General features: G+C 43.1%; 1 protein-coding gene across 1 annotated transcript in view; it reads right to left on the bottom strand.

The window, feature by feature from the left end:
* Positions 1–20,874, bottom strand: part of LOC122553148 (adenylate cyclase type 8-like) — a 137,412-nt gene that overhangs the window by 16,160 nt on the left and 100,378 nt on the right. Inside the window, exons 11-12 of the mRNA XM_043696737.1 lie at positions 15,494–15,595; positions 1,714–1,880 (exon numbers count right to left, since the gene is read on the bottom strand). Coding sequence (XP_043552672.1) covers positions 1,714–1,880; positions 15,494–15,595 — 269 coding nt within the window. The remainder of the gene's footprint in view (positions 1–1,713; positions 1,881–15,493; positions 15,596–20,874) is intronic.

Below are 20,874 nucleotides of genomic sequence, written 5' to 3'. Positions count from 1 at the left end.
GAGCCCTTCTTCAGGATGCTGCCTGACCTACTGCGCTTTTCCAGCAACACATTTTCAGCTCTGATCTCCAGCATCTGCAGTCCTCACTTTCTCCTCAAAGATGTTCCCTCAGGTCCCAATCTCTCCTATATCTTTTCCATATCCACTCTATCCAGGTCTCTCAGCATTCTATAAGTTTCAAACAGATCCCTCCTCATCCCTCTAAACATCACTGAGCTCAGACCAGAGTTTCTCAACCACTCCTCATATGACGAGCCCTTCACCTTGCAGGACCATTACTGTAAATGTCCTCCAGATCCCCTTCAACACCAACGCATCCTTCCTTAGGTAAGGGGCCCAAAACAGCTCACAATATTCCAAATGAGGCCCAGCCAGAGCCTTACACAGCCTCAGCTGTACATCTCCGCATTTGTACTCTCGTCTTCTTGAAATGAATCCCAACTACCAACTGAATCTGCATGTTAACCTTAACAGAATTCTGAGCTATTACTCCCAAGTAATTTTGTGCTTCAGATTTCCAAAGTCTTTCACCATTTAGAATATTGTCTATGTCTCATTCTTCTGACTAAAGTGCATAACCTCATACTTTCCCGCATTGCATTCCATTTGCCACTTCTTTTCCAACTCTCCTAGCCTATCTGAGTCCTTCTGCAGCCTTCCTGCCTCCTCAACACTACCTGTGTCCCTCCATCTATCTTTGTGTCATCTGTAAACTCAGCAGCAATGCTCTCAGTTCCTTTGTCTAGATCGTTAATGTATAACGTGAATAGTTGTGGTCCCTTCACTGACCTAGAGAACTCCAACAGTCACCAGCTGTTATCCTGAAAAAGACTTTTCATTCTCACTCTCTGCCTTCTGCCAGTCAACCAATCCTCTGTCCATGCCAGTACCTTACCCATAACACAACGGGCCTTTTCTCTTATTTAGCAGCCTCCTGTGCAACATTTTGTCAAAGGCCTGCTGGAAATCCAAGTAGATCATGTCTACTGGTTCTCCTTTGTCAAACTTGTTTGTTACCTCCTCAAAGAATTCGAACAGATTTGTCAGGCATGACTTCCCCTTGGTGAAGCCATCCTGACTCCATCCTATTTTACCCTGCATTTCTGAGTACTCCGCAAACTTATCCTTAATAATACAATCTCAAATCTTACCAATGACCAGTGTTAGGCTAACCAGCCTATAGTTACCTGTGTATTAAACTCAGTGAGGGAAAAAATTCTACCTGACCTCAAAATGGGAAATAATCCACAGAAACTAACAGAAATACTGATGGGAAAAGTCTTGTGAGCAGTAATTGTAACATAAGGTGCATTAAGGGAATGATTAAAAAGAAGATAGACAGTACACACATTAAGGAGTAAGGAATTTCAGTTATGTGGAGACTATAGAAACTGCGATTGTTCTCATTGAACAGAGAGGTTAAAATGAGCTGTGATAGAAATGTATCTCTGTCATCTCCTCCAAACCAACAGCCTCCAGAATGTTATGCATTCTTCCAATATCTGCCGCTGTGTACTAATGCATAACATTCTCCTTCTGAGAACATAATATGAAGGCTGAAATGTAACAATCAATCAGTTTATATAAAAACCTCAGTGAGACCACAATTAGAGAACAGTGCAATTTTGGAATCTGCTATAGGAAAAAGGTTTCAGACGGATCAAAGGGCTGATTTGTGAACAATATCTCATCAGATGTTCCATGCAAAATTACCTGGGCAAATCGTCATGCAACAGCACATTCAAGTATCTGAAACTGACGTGGGTGATGTAGGAGTAGATGGCAATGATTAAGATGACAGACACCAGCTTTATAATTGAATGTAGATGAAGAAACGCAGCACAGCTGATCAATGATGTCACCCCGCACAGGACAAAATACTACAAAAAGATACAATGTCAGGATTAGAGTAACTTCACATATTCTCTTGGCCCATTTTTGCTTCATTATTCTATCCAGGTTTTGTGTTCTCCCTTTGAAATGTTGGACTATGGTTACAGAAGCATCTTTAAGTACAGTGGTGACCATGTACAGATGCAGATTATCCTTCACTAACTAAAGCTGCAGCAATTCCTAGATCTAACCATTGCCCACATACTGGACTAGCCTTCAGATTATCCTTCACTAACTAAAGCTGCAGCAATTCCTAGATCTAACCATTGCCCACATACTAGACTAGCTTTCACTAACTCCTGGAACTCCTGGTGGAGATGGTTGCTTAGTGTTATTGTCACTGGATGAAATTCAGAATCCCACCCTAATGTTCTGGGGGAAAACCAAAACAAAAATTGTTGGAAAAACTCAGCAGGTCTGGCAGCATCTGTGAGAGAAAGCAGAGTTAATGCTTTGGGTCCTGTAACCCTTCTTCAGAATTAATGTTTTGGGGATAGGGGATTCAAACATGGTGGGTGGTGACATTTGAATTTAATAAAAATCTGGAATCAAAAGCTGGCCTCACGGTGATCATGTTGGTTGTTGTAAAAACCCATCTGGTTCATTAATCTGCTGCATTTACCTGGTTTAGCCAACTTCTGACTCCAGATCTCCAGCAATGTGGTTGACTCAACTGCCCTCAGTCCCAGGAATTAATAAAGCAGCTCACATTATTTATTTCATTAATTCATGGGATTAACTATTGTTCAGGAATCAAAAAATAAGCTCAGCACATAACAGGAAGACAAATAAAATATTGGCCTTTTCTTTCAAAGGGAAATGAGTATAAAAATAGAGTTAAAATGGTACAAGTCACTTGTCAGAAGACACTTGGAATACGATGAACAGATTTAGTTCTAAGATACCCTGGCATTGAGACACTCCTGAAAAGTTTGCTCCCAGGTATAAAGGGATTAATTGGAGCCCACTTGCTCCAAAGAACAGACTGATATTAAAAAATGGCTTCCAGGGTTAAAATAAAATCCAAGGCAAGTCAAACCCTGGTCAGATTTATGACACACAGGCAACTAGAGTAAAGAACATTCATAACCCTCTTTGACCATTCCTGAATCTCACCTTGTGAGTTAAAATAAACCAACTCAACTGTCTTCGTTTTCCTCAGGTATCCACATGTCTCTAACTTCAACATCATAAAGTGACTGAATGAATGATGGAGGGACCCAGACGAGTTCTCCAGGGTCATCAGTTCAAATAACACTGCAGCAGATGCTGAAATTTGAGTTCAATTAACAAATATATAATCAAAACCTAATCTCATGATCATCATGAAACTACCAGATTATTGTAAAGCCTTGTAATGTTCACTGATGTTCTTCAGAAGAAAGAATTTGCTGCTGTCCTTTACCAGGTCGGGCCTAGTTGTGGCTCCAGACCCAATGCATGGGGTTAATTCTTAACAATTTTGTGAAATGCCCTAGAAATCATTTAGTTGTATCAAACTGCAACTGAAAAATTGAATACAGTTTAAACTACATACAACCATGGCTCAGAACACCCTGTAAAATGTCCCTCATCAATATCTGAGGTGCTATGCCACAATGTGGACAGCTGACCCACAGATGGCTGAGAAACCTCATCTGCAAGAAACCCACCAATTTCACATTTCTCCACTGTGACCAACCACAATGACCAAAACACCACAAGACCATAAGATAAAAGGAGCAAAATTTGGTCATTCAGTCCACTGAGCCTGCTCTCCCATTTGCTCATGGCTGATATATTTGTCAACCCCACTCTCCTGCCTTCTCCCTGTAGCCCTTGATCACTTTACTGATCAAGAACCTATCTATCTCTGTCTTAAATACACTCAATGACTTGGCTTCAATAGCCTTCAGGGGCAGTGAATTCCAGAGAGTTCCTTGTATTGTAGAAATGTAGAAACATAGAAGATTGGAGCAGGAATAGGCTAGTCAACCCTTTGAACCTGCCATGCTATTCATTATGATCGTGGCTGATCATCAAGCTTAATACCTTACTCCCGCCAACAACCAACCCCATCCCCCCAACCACCGCCACCCCACCACATCCCTTGACCCCTTTAGCTAAATGAGCTTTATCTACCTCCTTCTTGAAAACTCAATGTTTTGGTCTCAACCGGTGAATTTCATCCTGGTGCCAAAATAAAATTATGCATCATGTCTCAAATACTACCACCCGGTGGCTCTGACCTCCATCATTAGGAAGTGCTTTGAGAGGTTAGTTATGATCTCATCAACCCCAGCCTACTATATTGTCTTGATCCTTTGCAATTCACCTCCCAGTGCAACAAGTCCACAGCAGACACCATCTCCCTGCCCTACACTCATCCCTGGTTCATGTGGATAACAAGAATACCTATGTCAGGCTCCAATTTATTGACTACAGTTCCACCTTCAACAGCATGATTCCAAACAAACTCATCTCCCCTTCTGCAACTGGATCCTTAACTTCCTGATCCATAGACAAAATTGGTAAGAATTGGTGACAACATCTCCTCCACCATAATCCTCAACATCAGTGCCCCATAAGGTGATGTACTCAGCCCCCTCCTACAGTTCTTATACACTCATGCCTGTGAGGCCACATTCCACCCCAATTCCATTTACAAGTTTGCTGATGACACCACTATTGTAGGCCTGATCTCAAACAATGACAACACAGAATACAGGAAAGAGGTTGAGTGCTTAGTGAGATGGTGCAAAGACAATAATGTCTCTATCAGTGTCAACAAACAAAGGAGCTGGTCATTGACTGCAGAAAGTGGAGTGGAGGGCCTGGCCCTGTTTATATCAAAGGTAATGAGAAAGAGATGGTCGAAAGCATCAAGTTCCTGAGAGCGATGTTCACCAACAATCTGTCTTGGTCCACCCACATTGGCACAATGGTCAAGAAGGCACAACAGTGTCTCTATTTCTTCAGGAGGCTAAGGAAATTTGGTATGTTCACAAAAGCTCTGACCAATCTTTATGAATGCATTCAGCAATGGCGCTTCCCAAGACTGCAAGGAACTACAGAGAGCCCAGTCCATCACTCAAACCAGCCTCCCATCCACTAACTCCATCTATATTTCCCACTGCCTTGGGAAATCAACCAACATCATAAGAGACCCGTCCCACCCCAGTTACACTCCCTTCCACTCTCTTCCATTAGGCAGATGATATAAAAGTTGTCTACATGTACGAACAGATTCAAGAACAGCTTCTTCCTGCTATAATCAGACTTCTGAATGCACTTCTCAAATGTTAATTCTGATCTCTCTCTCTCTCTGCACCTTCTCTGTGGCTGTAACACTGTATTCTGCACCTTGTTCTGCTACCCTGATGCACTTTTGTATGGTATGATCTGCCTGTGTAACATGCAAAACAATTTTTCATTGTATCCTGGTACATGTGACAAGACAACTTCTCAATTGTATCTCGGTACATGTGACAAGAATACATCAAATCCAAACTCTCTGGGTGAAGAAATTTCTCCTCATCTCAGTCCTAAAAAGTTTAACCCAAATTGACCCCTGGTTTTGACCCCTTCCATTGGGAACATACTTCTTATATCTAACCAGTTGAGTTCTGTTAAAGTTTTAAAAGTTTTTATAAGATCATTCTTCTAAACTCCAATCAATATAATCCCAACTGACTCAATCTCTCCTCATATATCAGCCCTGCCATCCCAACAATCAATTTGATAAACTTGCAGTCTACCCCCAGACATCCTTCCTCAGATTAGGAGACAAATGCTGCACACAATAGTCCAAGTAGCCTCACCAATGCTCTATGTAATTACAGCAAGACATCATTGTTCCTGTACTCAAACCCTCTCACATCGAGACCAACACACTGTAAGGCTTTTCTCACTGCCGCACCTGCACACTTATCATCAGTGACTGGTGCATGAAGACAGCCAGGACTCATCGAATATTCCCCTCTCTCAAACTACAGCCATTCAAATAATAATCCATCTTACTATTTCTACTAACAGAGTGAAGAACCCCACAATTATCCACATAATACTGCATCTGCAATGCATTTAACCACTCACTCAGCCTGTCCAAATCACACTGAAACATTTCTCTCTGTATTTCATGTGGTCAACATAGATTTTGATAAGGCCCTTCATAGCTAACTGGTCAAGAGAGTAAGAACACATGGGATCCAGGACAAAGTGACACTTGGGATCCAAATGGGTTGAGAGGCAGTAAGCAGAGGGTGAAGGTAGAGGACTATTCCTGTGACTGGAAGCCTGCTTCCAGTGGGATTCCTCAGGACTGGATGCTGGAACTGTTGCTGTTTGCGGAATACAATGTTGGGGTATGGGCAATGATATGCAGATGACATGAAAATTAGTAGGTTCATAAATTGTGAGAAAAGCCATAAAGTACAGGAACATATCAATGGATTGGTGATCTGGGAAGAGCAGTGTAGAATGGAATTCAACCTGAAAACGTGTGAGGTAATGCACTTGGGGGGGGGGGGGGGGGCGGGGGGGGGGGGGCTAACAAAACAAGTTACAAAGTTACAGTGTGAATGGTAAGGCCCTGGAGAGTACTGAGGATCAGATTGGCCTTGGTGTGCACCTTCATAGATCCCTGAAGGTAGCAGGGCAAATAGATAAGGTGGTCAGGAAGGCAGATGGGATACTCATCCTTATTAGTTGAGGCATTAAATATAAGAGCAGGGAGGTTATGGTAGAGCTGTAAACAATATTGGTTAGACCACAACAATTCTGGCCTCTGCACCACAGGAAAAATGTGATTGTATTCAAGATGGTACAGAAGAGATTCACCAAGATGTTTCCTGGGATGGAGTAATTTAGTGATGAAGAGAGTCTGGAGAGGCTTGGATTGCTTTCTTTAGAGCAGAGAAGGCTGAGAGGGAACCTGATTGAGGAATATGAGAGGGACGAAGGCACTGTTTTTACATTAGTACAGCGGTAAATTATCAGAGGCCTGAACTTTAATGTAAAAAGAAGAAGGCTAAGAGGAGAGGAAAGGAGAATTATTTCTCTATCAGAGTGTGGTTGGAGGCTGGAATGTATTGGCTGAAATGGTGGCTGAGTTAGTTGTAACATTAAGCAGTATTGGATATTCACCCGCACTGCTATAGCCTCCAGGTTAGGGGGCCAAAGCTGGGAAACAGTATTAGTGTGGTCACATCTTTGTTGACTGGCATGAACACATTGGGCTGAATCACCTCCTCTGTGCTGTGAACATCCATAAGTCTATAGACCACTGGACACCTCCAGCCTGCTGAGCCATTCAGTAGGATTCTGTCTGGTGAGAGCTCCACATTCCTCAGTAACCTTTCAGGTCCCTCCTAATCAAAGATTACCTCACCTCCCCTTAAAAATATTCAAAGGCTATGCTTCCATTGTTTTTTTTAAGGAAGAGACTTTCCAATAAATTATGACTCTCTATGAGAAAACATTTCTTCTCTTTGTCTTAAATGGGCATTCCCTTATTTTTAAAAACCATTCTCTCGTTCTGGATCTCTCGGACATGGTAATTTATTTCCCACATCTATCCTGCCAGATGCCTCAGAATCTTTTATGTTTCAATCAAATCACCTTTATTCTTTTAAACTCCAGTAGATACAAACCTAATGGGAAATGGAGTATCATGAGGCAAAATGTGACATTATCCATTTTGGGAGGAAGAATGGAAAATAAGTATATTATCTCGATGGTGAGAGATTGAAGAGCTCTGAAATGCAGAGGGATGAATTACAAAAGGTTAGTACACAGGTACAGCCAATAATACAGAACGCTAATGAAATATTATCATTTATTCCTGGGATGGGGGAATGAACATAAAAGTAGGGAAGTTATGCTTCATTTGTACAAGGCCACATCTAGAGGAGTTGTATTGTATTGGTCACCTTATTTACAGAGAAATGTAAATATTTTGGAAGCTATTCAGAAAGGGTTTACCAAACTAATACCTGGAATAGGGAGGAGGGGAAGGTGGGACAGTGTGGGTGGAGGCGACCATATGAGGAAAGGGAGGTAGAATGGCTCGGCTTGTATCTGCTAGACATTAGAAAAATAAGAAGCAACTTTATTGAAATATATATGACAAGTTTAGGAGTCTCCAAAGGGTAGATAAAGAAAGAAAGTTTTGTCTTATGGGAGAATCTAGAACTAGGGAGACACTGTTTAAAATTCACCCATAATTCAATCAAAACAGACATTAGACAGAAAAATCCTCTCAGGGGGTCATGAGTCATAGCATCCCAGGCAGTGCATTCCAGATTCCCACCATCCTCAGAGTGAAATAAGTTAATGAGGCACCCTTTTAAATGTCTTCTTGAAATCCAGGTACAACACAAGAATCAAGATGGCAGAGGGGTGGGCAATGTCTGGGCTCCTCAGCCCAGGGCTCCTCAGCCCAGGGCTCCTCAGTCTGTCCTCTTTCTTTTCCCATTTTTCATCCTCTCTCTTTTTCCAAAGATTTTAAAGTTTTTTTTCTAATAAGAAAACTTACCTTGGATCACTAAGAGTGGAGCAGAGTGGGCTGGAGACCTGGAGCAGTGAGAGATGGAGCAGAGTGGGCTGGAAACCTGGAGTGGAGTGGGGACAGTTGTTGGACTGGGATCGGGCACAGATGGTCAGCTCCTTGCGAGGCCGGTCAGACCATGTGTAGAAGCTGCTGTGCTGAGCTACTGCAATAATATTTATTGCAATTTGTTTATCTGTCTGTGATAACTATCCTTTTAACTCCGCTTTTCTAACTTATATTATGAATCACTGTAAGGTAATGTAACATTTTTTAAAATTCCCCTATCATATCACTCGACATTTACCCCGACTAATGCACCTAACTCACATATTCCTGAACATTATGGGCAATTTAGCATGGTCAATCCACCTAATCTTGGATTGTGGAGGAAACTGGAGCACCCGGAGTAAACCCACACAGACATGGGGAGAATGTGCAAACTCCACACACCAACAGTTACCTGAGGCTGGAATTGAACCCGGGGCCCTGGCGCTGTGAGGCAGCAGAGCTCACCACTGAGCCACCGTGCCACCCCAAACACAGAACAGTACAGCACATTACATGCCCTTCAACCAACAATCAACATAGCCCACATACACCTTAATTTACTGCTGTCCATGTGCTTGTCCAACAGTCGCATAAATGTACCTAATGTCTCTTACTGTACTACAATCGCTGGCAGTGTATTCACCCACCACTCTCCACTTAAACAGCCTGTCTCTGTCATCACCTCTATATCTTCCTCCAATCACCTTAAAATTATGACCCCTCATGACAGTCATTTCTGCCCCAGAGAAAAGTCTCTGGCTATCTATTCTATTACCTTGTACATCTCTATCAAGTCACCTTTCTTCCTTCTTCTCTCCAGTGTGAAAAGACCAAGTTCACTCAACCTCTCTTCGTAAGGCAAGCCCTCCAATCTAGACTGCATCCTGGTAAATCTCCTCTGGACCCTCTCTAAAGCATCTACATCCTTCCTATAATGAGGCAACCAGAACTGGACACAATATTCCAAGTGTGGCCTAACTAGGGTTTTATAGAGCTACAGCGACCCTTAAACTCAATCTCCCTGTTAATGAAAGCCAAAACACCATACACCTTCTTAACAACCCTATCAATTTGGGTGGCAACTTTGAGGGATCCCATGGACCCCAAGAACCTGCAGTTCCTCCACACTGTCAAGAATCCTGTCTTTAACCCTGTATTCAGCATTCAAATTTGACCTTCCAAAATAAATCATTTCACATTTATCCAGGTTGACCTCCATCTGCCACTTCTCAGCCCAGCTCTGCATCTTGTCAATGTCTTGTTGTAACCTGCAACAGCCCTCGACACTATCTACAACACCAACGACCTTTGTGTCATCAGAAAACATATCAACGCACCATTCCACTTCTTCATCCAAGTCATTTAAAAAAATCTACAAAGAGCAGAGGCCCAAGAACAGATCCCAGTGGGACACCACTGGTCACCGACCTCCAGGCGGAATACTTTCCATCCACTACTACACGCTGTCTTCTTTCAGCCAGCCAATTCTGTATTCAGACAGCCAGATTTCCCTGTATCCCATACCTCCTAACTTTCTAAATGAGTCTAGCATGGGGAACCTTATCAAAGGCCTTACTGAAATCCATATACACCACATCTACTGCTTGAACTTGACTTGTCACATCCTTAAAGAACTTAATTAGGTTTGTGAGGCATGACCTGCCCCTCACACAGCCATTCTGGCTATATTTAATCAAACTATGTTTTTCCAAATACTCATAAATCCTCTCTCCCAAACTCCTTTCCAGTACCTTTCTTACCACAGATGTAAGGCAAAAATGAGGACTGCAGATGCTGGAAACCAGAGTTTAGTGGTGCTGGAAAAGAACAGCAGGTCAGGCAGATCCGAGGAGCAGGAAAATTGATGTTTCGGGCAAAATCCTTTAATTAGGAATAGAGACAGGGAGCCTTCAGGGTGGAGAGATAAATGGGGGGTGGGGCTGGGGGGAAGGTAGCAAAGAGTACAATAGGTGGGGTGGGAGTGGGGATGGAGATGATAGGTCAGAGAGGAGGGTGGAGCGGATAGGTAAGAAGGGAGATAGGCAGGTAGGACAGGTCATGAGGACAGTGCTGAGCTGGAAGGTTGGAACTGAGGTAAGGTGGGGGGAGGGGAAATGAGGGAACTGGTGAAGTCCACAGATGTAAGACTGACTGGTCTGTAATTCCCAGGGATTTCCCTATTCCCTTTCTTGAACAGAGACACAACATTCGCCTCCCTCCAATCATCAGGTACTATTCCCGTGGAGAGTGAGAAAGCAAAGATCATCGCCAGAGGCGCAGCAATCTCATTCCTCACTTCCCGTAGTAACCTTGGATATAATTAATTAATCCTTTTTTTAAATTTTAAGAAAATCTAAAATAATTTTCAATGTTGGTTTTTAGAGCTCCAATTAAACTTCTCTCAAACTCTAGTTTTCCTTGTTCATCTTTTAATCATATTTTCCATACTTTATGTTCTATCCTACCATGAAATCCCTACTCTAGGAAAAGGACACCTGCCATTCACCTTATGTATACCCTTCATGATTTTATAAACCTCTATACAGTCACCGTTGAGTCTCCTACGCTCCAGTGAAAATAGTCAGAACCTATCTGGCCTCTCCTTATAACTCAAACCTCCTTTCCCAGCAACACCCGGGTAAATCAATCTGAAGCCCCTCCAGCTTAATAATATCCTTCTGATAACAGGGTGGCAAGAACTGGACACTGTATTCCAGAAGAGGCCTCACCATCGCCTGTAACAACCTCAACATGACATCCCAATTTCCACATTCAAAGGTCTGAGCAATGAAGACAAGCGTGCGAAATACCTTCTTAACCACCCTGCCTGTATGTGATACAAACTTCAAAGAATTATCTAACTGAACTCCTAAATCTCGACAGTGAGGGATTTCAATGATCCCTTTGAATCTCTTTGTTCACTGTACCATCAATTTTGGTGTCATCCACCAACTTATTAACAATACCTTCTACATTCTCATCTTATTCATTTCTATAAATGACAAACAAAATTGGACAAAAGCTAAAATAAAAGCAAATTACTGCGGATGCTGGAATCTGAAACCAGAAGAGAAAATGCTGGAAAATCTCAGCAGGTCTGGCAGCATCTGTAAGGAGAGAAAAGAGCTGACATTTCGAGTCTAACTGACCCTTTGTCAAAGCTGTTTAGTTTAGATTAGATTACTTACAGTGTGGAAACAGGCCCTTCAGCCCAACAAGTCCACACCGACCCGCCGAAGCGTAACCCACCCATACCCCTACATTTACCCCTTTACCTAACACTACGGGCAATTTAGCATGGCCAATTCACCTGACTTGCACATCTTTGGACTGTCGGAGGAAACCGGAGCACCCGGAGGAAACCCACGCAGACACGGGGAGAACGTGCAAACTCCACACAGTCAGTCGCCTGAGGCGGGAATTGAACCCGGGTCTCTGGCGCTGCGAGGCAGCAGTGCTAACCACTGTGCCACCGTGCCGCCCATGTTCTCAGCAAAGGACTCAGCTTTGTACCCTTACGTCCCCACCTCAGTGAATTCCGGGCTCGACATGATGCTGAGCTCTTCTGTCGCCGTCGCCTTCGTGCTCACTTCTTTGGGCAAGAGTCCTCCCCCCACTCCACAGATCCTTTCACATCCCTCCAACATTCCACCTCTAATTAGACACCCCCGCCAGGACAATTTCCTGCCCTCGATCTTTTCATTGACAATTGTCGACGGGACATTGGCCGCCTTAATTTCTCTGCCCCTCTTACCCATCCAACCTCTCTCCATCCGAACTTTCTGCCCTTCGCTCCTTTAGGTCCAACCCCAACCTTGTCATCAAACCTGCTGACAAAGGGGGTGCTGTTGTCGTTTGGCGTACTGACCTCTACCTCGCAGAGGCTGAGCGCCAACTCTCAGATTCCTCCTCCTCACTCCCCCTGGAGCATGACCACACCACCGAGCATCAAGCCATTGTCTCCAACACTGTGACTGACCTCATTTCCTGCAGATGCCTCCCCCCCCACAGCTTCCAACCTCATAGTCTCCCAACCCCAGACAGCCCGTTTCTACCTACTCCCCAAAATCCATAAGAAGGACTGTACCGGCAGGCCCATTGTGTCATTGTGCTCCTGCCCCACCGAACTTATTTCCTCCTACCTTGACTCCATCCTTGCTCCTCTGGTTCACTCCCTCCCCACCTACATCCAGGATTCCTCTGATGCCCTGCGACACATTGACTGCTTTCAATTTGCAGGCCCTAACCACCTTCTATTCACCATGAATGTGCAATCTCTTTACACCTCCATCCCACACCAAGCTTGAAAGCTCTTCGCTTCTTTTTCAAAAAGAGGCCCGAACAATCTCCATCCACCAGCACTCTCCTCCGCCTGACTGAACTTGTTCTCTCTCTCAACAACTTCTCCTTCAACTCATCCCATTTTCTCCAAATCAAAGGTGTAGCAATGGATACCCACATGGGTCCTAGCTATGCCTGCCTTTTCATAGGGTATGTGGAACATTTCTTGTTCCAGGCCTACCCGGGTCCCCTCCCACAACTGCTTTATCGATACATCGATGACTATTTTGGTGCGGTTTCATGCTCTCGTCCTGACCTGGAAAAATTCATAAACTTCCCTTCCCGTTTCCATCCCTCCATCACCTTCACCTGGTCCATCTCCGGCACTTGCCTTCCTTTCCTTGACCTTTCTGTCTCTATTTCCGACAATAGTCTTTCTTGAGCTTTGACAAAGTGTCAGTTAGACTCGAAACGTCAGCTCTTTTCTCTCCTTACAGATGCTGCCAGACCTGCTGAGATTTTCCAGCATTTTCTCTTTTGGAAACAAAAGTGGACTGTGTGGAATATGCTGGTCACAGGCCTCCAGAGCAAGAAACAACCCTGCACCATCACTCTGTCTCCTGCTGTTAAGCTGATTTTGTATCTAATTGGCAAGCTCACCCTGAATCCCATGTGATTTAACTTAACTAATTAGTCTACCATGTGGAATCTTGTCAAAGGCTTTACTAAACTCCAAATAAACAATGTATCCTATTCTGCCTTCATCAATCGTCTTGGTTACTTCCTCAAAAAACTCAATCAAATTTGTGAGACATGATTTCTCTCACACAAAACCATGCTGATCATCCCTGATCATTCCTTCCCTCTCCAAATACATATAAATCCTATTTTTCAGAATCACCTCCAACAATTTATCCACCAATGAAGTCAGATCCCCGGTCGATAGTTCTCTTACATCCCTGCTTAAACATAGACACAACATTAGCCACTTTCCAGTCATTTGGCACCTCACCTGTATTTACAGATGATACAAATATTCTTGCAAGGGACCCTGAAATTTCCGACCTAATGTCCCACAAAGTCCTTTGATAAAATAGATTAGGTCCCAGAGATTTATCCACTTTTATATTTCCTAACACCTCTAGCACTTCATCCTCAAGCCTCAAATAAAGCTGATCTTGCTAACGCTGGTCTCGCCTAGTGCACACCCTGTGCAGTGTAATCTATATGCCTCTGTCTAAATCTTTTTGACCTGTATATCCTTGCTTACTATGATCTGCTTTCACTGCTTGTTAACAAACTTTTCATTTTATCTCAGTACACATTACAATCGATCAATCATTCTGTAATGTGAACTGTTTTCAAAGCATTAATATTTATTTCCCTGAGTTCTCTCGCTTCCACCTCTTTCTCCACAGTAAAAACTGATGCAAAATATTCATTTAGGATCTCTCCTATCTCCTGAGGTTCAACACAAAGATGACCTCCTTGATCTTTAAGGGATCTTATGATCTGTCTAGCTGTTCCCTTACTCTTAATGTATTTGTACAATCTCTTTGGATTATGCTTTGCCTTATTTGCCAAGGCTACCTCATATCCTCTGTTTGACTTCCTGATCTCCCTCTTAAAGAATGGCCCTACACACTTTGTAATGTTCAAGACGTTCATTTGAACCCAGTTGGTTATATCTAATATATGATTCTTTTTATTCTTGACTAGAACCACAGTATCTTTATTCATCAATTGTTCTTTAATTCTACCACTTTTACCTTTTATTCTAACAGGGACACAAAGACTCTGAACTTTCATTATCGCACTCTTGAAAGCCCACTGCTTATCAGATGTCATTTACCTCCAAACAGTCTACTCCAATTAATTTTTGAAAGTTCTTGTCTCATACCATTCAAATTTACCTTACTCCTATTAAAAACTTGGCCTCATTCTGCATTCTGTCAAATTGAATATAAAATTCAATCATAACATGGTCGCTGCTACCTAGCGGCGCCTTCACTTTGAGGTCCTTAATCTTACCCTATTGCACAAGACCATATTGTTGTGTATAGCTTGCTCTCTGGATAGCTCCAGAAAACACTGATCTAAACAAAAACCTGAAAACATGCTATGAATTGTTAACTTTTAAGGAGTTATATGAGATTTGAAATATTAACTCTGTTTCTCTCGCCAAACATGCTGAGTGTCTCCAGCATTTCATGTTTTATTTTAGATTTTTAGTATCCATAGTATTTTACTTGTATTCCCTTAAATTACTTTTTGCCTTTAAGATTTCTAATCTCTACCTAAACCACTCCTCAGCTTTGATTCCTGAGTTTGCAACAACCCTCTTTGTGGTGTTAATATCATAATTCATTAACAGAGGCCCCTGCCATCCCCCACCCCTATCTTTTCCTAAGTTCTCCTGCCAAAATGCCATGTACCCTCCAATATTCAGGTCCCAGTCTATGCCATCTTGCAGTCTTGTGTTTGTAATGTTTATCAAATTATACTTACTTTGTTTCAAAATGCTCATGTGAAGTACCTTGAAGTATTTCATTACATTGAAGGGGCTATATAAATACACACTTTTGTTGTTATTTCATTTCAGTTCTCTTTGAAACATAGCAAACACACTATCACACCTTCTGTCACTGTTCCCAATAATGTAGTGTGACCCTTCAATCAACTTTCCTCAGTCAGAGGAAACAAATGAAGGGTCAGAATTGTAGAAACCAATGGGTGCCGTACCTCAATCTGATTACAGATATTCGTTGTCTGCACATGAAATTGACCCCAGTTTGTAGTATTAAACGCTTCATTTAGAAATGGATTCAAACCAGGGCACCAAATCTGAGGAGAGATTAGATAAATCAGAATTACAAGAATCCATGAGAATTTACCAATTCACAGTCATGCATGCCTAACCTGTCTGTGGCGATCTTTTGTCCCAGGAAGCTAAATTGGTTGATTATGAAAGCAATTTTAAAACACTGGATTAATGTAGAAATCTGGTCAGCATGGACAAGTTGGGCCGAAGGGTCTGTTTTTATGCAGTACATCTCTATGACTCTGTGACTCTAATCCCATTGTTCTACCCTCTCTCTGTGTTTCAATCCTAAACTAATCGCAGTGCCCTACTCTCTCCCCGTACTCTTCGTGCAGTCCCAAACTAATCCAATTGCTGCACTCCCTCACCATAACCCTGTCTCAACCCCAAAACAATCCGGTGGTAAAAACAATGACTGCAGATGCTGGAAACCAGAATCTGGATTAGTGGTGCTGGAAGAGCACAGCAGTTCAGGCAGCATCCAAGGAGCAGCGAAATCGACGTTTCGGGCAAAAGCCCTTCATCAGGAATAAAGGCAGAGAGCCTGAAGGGTGGAGAGATAAGCTAGAGGAGGGTGGGGGTGCGGAGAAAGTAGCATAGAGTACAATGGGTGGGTGGGGGAGGGGATGAAGGTGATAGGTCAGGGAGGAGAAGGTGGAGTGGATAGGTGGAAAAGGAGCTAGGCAGGTAGGACAAGTCCGGACAAGTCATGGGGACAGTGCTGAGCTGGAAGTTTGGAATTAGGGTGATGTGGGGCAAGGGGAAATAAGGAAACTTGGGCCTCCTTCACTGCCTCTCCCTCACTACCAGATGCCTGGAGGAAGAACGCCTCATCTTCCACGTCGGAACACTTCAACCCCAGGGCATCAATGTGGACTTCAACAGTTTCCTCATTTCCCCTTCCCCCACCTCACCCTAGTTCTAAACTTCCAGCTCAGCACTGTCCCCATGACTTGTCCGGACCTGTCCTACCTGCCCAGCTCCTTTTCCACCTATCCACTCCACCCTCTCCTCCCTGACCTATCACCTTCATCCCCTCCCCCACTCACCCATTGTACTCTATGCTACTCTCTCCCCACCCCCACCCTCCTCGAGCTTATCTCTCCACGCTTCAGGCTCACTGCCTTTATTCCTGATGAAGGGCTTTTGCCCGAAACGTCGATTTTGCTGCTCGTCGGATGCTGCCTGAACTGATGTGCTCTTCCAGCACCACTAACACAAAACAATCCCATTACCCCACTCATCATTGTCCTCAATCAAATGTCACTATACCACACTCTCTCCATAGACTGTATCAATTCCAAACTACTCCTACTGCCCCAACATAAACAGAAATTGCTGGCGGGACTCAGCAAGTCTGGCAGCATCTGTGGAGAGAGAGGAGAGTTCATGTTTGGTTTGTAGCCAGGAAAAGGTGCTGTATATGCTGAAGATGGTGGGGTGGTTTGTGGATGGAGTAAACAAAAGGTGGACATAGAGCCAAACAAAGCAACACCAGCTGGGCAGACAAAGTGATGAGTAATCATTAGCCAGGGAGAAAGAAAAGATGATAATGGGACCATGAGTAGGTGAAAATGGGTGTGCTGTGCTGAAAGAAGGCCTGATGTGTTGGGATGAGTAAAGGACCTGAAAGGAGGTGCTCAGGTTCTAAAATTATCGAATTCGATCTTGAGTCCGGAGGGCTGCAGGGTCCCCGAGTGGAAGGTGAGGTGCTGTTCTTCCAGCTTGTGCTGAGCTTCACTGGAGCACTGCAGCCAGCCTGAGACAGAGATGTTGGCCGGGAACAGGGTGGGGGGGTGGGGGGAGGTTACAGTGACAGGGAACAGGAAGCTTGAGGTACTTTTTGTGGATAAAATGTAGGTGTTCCGCAAAACAGTCACCCAATCTGTGTTTCATTTCCAGTGCAGAAAAAACCCACATGTGAGCAGTGAATACAGTAGATTAGTTTGAAGTAAAGTGGGTAATTCATTACTTCACGAGGAAGGTGTGTCTGGAATTTTGGATAGTGAGGAAGGGTGGATGTAAACAGGCAGATGTTACATCTTCTGCGATTGCATGGAAAGATGTTGAAAAGTGGAGAAAGAGTGGACCAAGATATCCCGGAGGGAATGGTCTCTGTGGAAGACTTGACAAGGGAGGAGAGGAGAGGGGAATATATGTCTAGTGATGGCATCCCATTGGAGGTGGAGAAATAGTGGTTCTTGATCCATTGGATTTGGATGCTGGTGAGATGGTCGGTAAGAACAAGAGGAACCCTATTGCTGTTGGTGGGAGGGAAGAGAAGGGATATGGGCTGAAGTGTGGGAAATGGATCAGACAAAGCTAATGATCTTATCAACCACAGTGACAGAGAATCCTTGATTGAGGAAAAAGGTGGACATTTCTTAGGTCCTCTCTGTGGAAAGCAGCATTATTATAATACATGTGATGGAGATGGAGAAACTGGGAGAATGGAATAGAGTCTTTCCAGGAAGCAGGGTGTGAAGATGTATAGTCCAAGTAACGGTGGGAGTCAGTGGTATTGTACTGCATGTCGGTGACCAGCCTGTCCCTCGAGATATTGAGGAAGAATAGGTAGGAGTCAGAGATAGACCATGTGAAGGTGACAGCAGGGTGGAAATTGGAAGTGAAATTGATAATTTTTTCCAATTCCAGATGCAGAGGGAAGCAGCACCAATGATATTATCGATGTACCGGATAAATCATTGTGGGGAGGAACCCAAGTAGGGTTGGAACAAAGAATGGTCCACATATCTCACAAAAAAACAAGCAAAACTGGGGCCCATGCAGGTCCCATAGCCACCCCTGAAGAAATCTGAAGAAATTGAGATGAGTTAAAGGACAAGTTGGTCAGGGTGAGGATAAACTCGGCCAGCTGGAGGAGAGTGGTGCTGGATGGGAACGATTCAGGCCTTTCTTGCAAGGCAAAGCAGAAAGCTTTAAGAGCATGACAATCGGGGTTCACGATGAACAGGAGGCATCTGGTGCACCCAAACGGGAAATTCTGAAATTGATGTATACTGTAAAACTGACGAAGAATTGTGGATCTAAGTGGGAAGGGACTGGACAAGGGTAAAAAAAAATTCAAGTCCTGATAGGAATACTGTTAGATATTATACTTTTCTGAAGATTAATCACCAGACTCAAAAAATTTACTCTGCCTTCTTGCTACAGATGCTTCCAGATATGCTGAGTTTCTCCTGCAATTTCTGTTTTAGTATCAGATAGTTACCTGATTTTTTACTGTTTCCCTTTTCAAATAAAAATATCACGTTGGTAGTTTTCCAAACCTCTATGACTTTTTCCAGGAAAATTATTGCCAGTGATTATTACCAGTGCATTCACTATCTCTATAGCTCCTTCCTTCACTAACCCAGGATACAACTCATCAGGTTCAGGGGACCTATCAGTCTTTAACCTCACTATAGTTTCCCTTGTAGATTTTTCTCCAGTAACAGTTATCGTATTTATTTGCTTTCCTCTTTTTTGTCCCTTAAAAATATAGTAATTTTGGGATACTATTAGTGTCTTCCACTGTGAAGACTGATGCAAAATATTTATTCAACTCCTCTGTCATTTCCTGGTCCCCTATTATTAATTCCTCACCTCTTTCTCTAAGGAACTTATGTTAACCTGGCTTCTCTTTTCTTTATATATTTGAAGAAGCTCTTGCAGTCTGTCTTGATAATGCAGCAGACATTTAATTAACCAGCATTTATGGGACCAGCAGCGTGCCAGTCTGGATAATCATGAGGACCACATAATTAACATAAACACACACACTCAGTAACAGAAATGTAATAGAGGATGTACACACAGTACTGTTATACTTCATTTACAGCATAAATCACTTAAATGTGATTTTGCCTTAAATAAAACTTACCTGCAGACAGCCTTCTCACTTATCCTCAACTGATCACTCGGACATTGTGATAGATTGCGATATTTAAGGAGAAATTGACTTGAAATTGAATCAACTGTTGCTATTTAGTGTGACCATCTCATTGAACAATAAAATTGACATTGAGATAAAAGAATTTAAAACCGATAATAATTGGACAGAATAATAAGTAATAAGTAAGCTTCATTGGTACTTGAGGTGTATAATTTCTGCCGGTGTATTGAGAGTACTAGCTCATAAGGTACTAGTTAAAACAAAGTTTGCTGTACTTAGAATCCCTACAGTGTGGAAACAGGCCATTTGGCCCAACAAGTTCACACCAACCCTCCAAAGAGTATCCCACCCAGACCCATTCCCCATTATTCTACATTTACCCCTGACTAATGCTCCTAACCTACACATCCCAGAACACTATGGGCAATTTAGCAAGGCCACCTCACCTAACCTGCACATCTTTGGATTGTGGGAGGAAACTGGAGGAAACCTATGGAGACATGGGGAGAATGTGCAAACTCCACACAGACAGTCACCCGAGGCTGGAATTGAACCCGGGTCCCTGGCACTGTGAGGTAGCAGTGCTAACCACTGAGCCACCATGCCACCCTCCAAGTTTATTTTGTCCCTCTTTTTTATTTATTGCCTTTTGCTGATCTTAAAGCTTTGCCATTCTTCTGACTTACCACTAATCTTTGCCATTTTCGGTAATCCTATTCATTGAATCCTGCTTCCTCAGCAGTATATCTCTTTGCTATGAGCCAAGAACTGGTTTCTTAAAAGTCTGCCATTGTTGCTCGACCATCTTTGCTGCTTAACTCCTTTCCAAATGCACTCCAGCCAGTTCTGGCCTCATTACTTTGCAATTGCCCTTGTTTGAGTTGAGCATCTGTGTTTCTAACCCAAGTTCCTCCCTTTTAAATTGATTGTTAAGTTCTATCATTTTATGGTCACTCTTTCCGAGGGGATCTTTTACTTTGATATTATTATTAAATCTGCCTTATTACACTTTACCAGATCCAAAACAGCCTGATCCTTGATTGGGTTCAGAAATATTTCTCCTGTCTCGCAGTGGTTAACTGCTGCTTTATTTCTCCAACATTTAACTGCACACAGTGTTTAAAGGAACACTTCCAATTTTCCCTTTCTTGCTGCTCCTCCAATCACCACAGTCAGTGTATGGACTCTCCATCTCACTTTGAGTTCATAAGAAAGGTCACTGGATATGAAACATAATTCTGGATCAGTGGTGCTGGAAGAGCACAGCAGTTCAGGCAGCATCCGAGGAGCAGCAAAATCGACGTTTCGGGCAAAAGCCCTTCATCAGGAATAAAGACAGTGAGCCTGAAGCGTGGAGAGATAAGCTAGAGGAGGGTGGGGGTGGGGAGAGAGTAGCATAGAGTACAA

Source organism: Chiloscyllium plagiosum, chromosome 9, assembly GCF_004010195.1.
Source record: "Chiloscyllium plagiosum isolate BGI_BamShark_2017 chromosome 9, ASM401019v2, whole genome shotgun sequence".
Taxonomy (NCBI): domain Eukaryota; kingdom Metazoa; phylum Chordata; class Chondrichthyes; order Orectolobiformes; family Hemiscylliidae; genus Chiloscyllium; species Chiloscyllium plagiosum.
The sequence above is the reverse complement of the archived record's forward strand: the minus strand, read 5'-3'. Positions and strand labels throughout refer to the sequence as shown.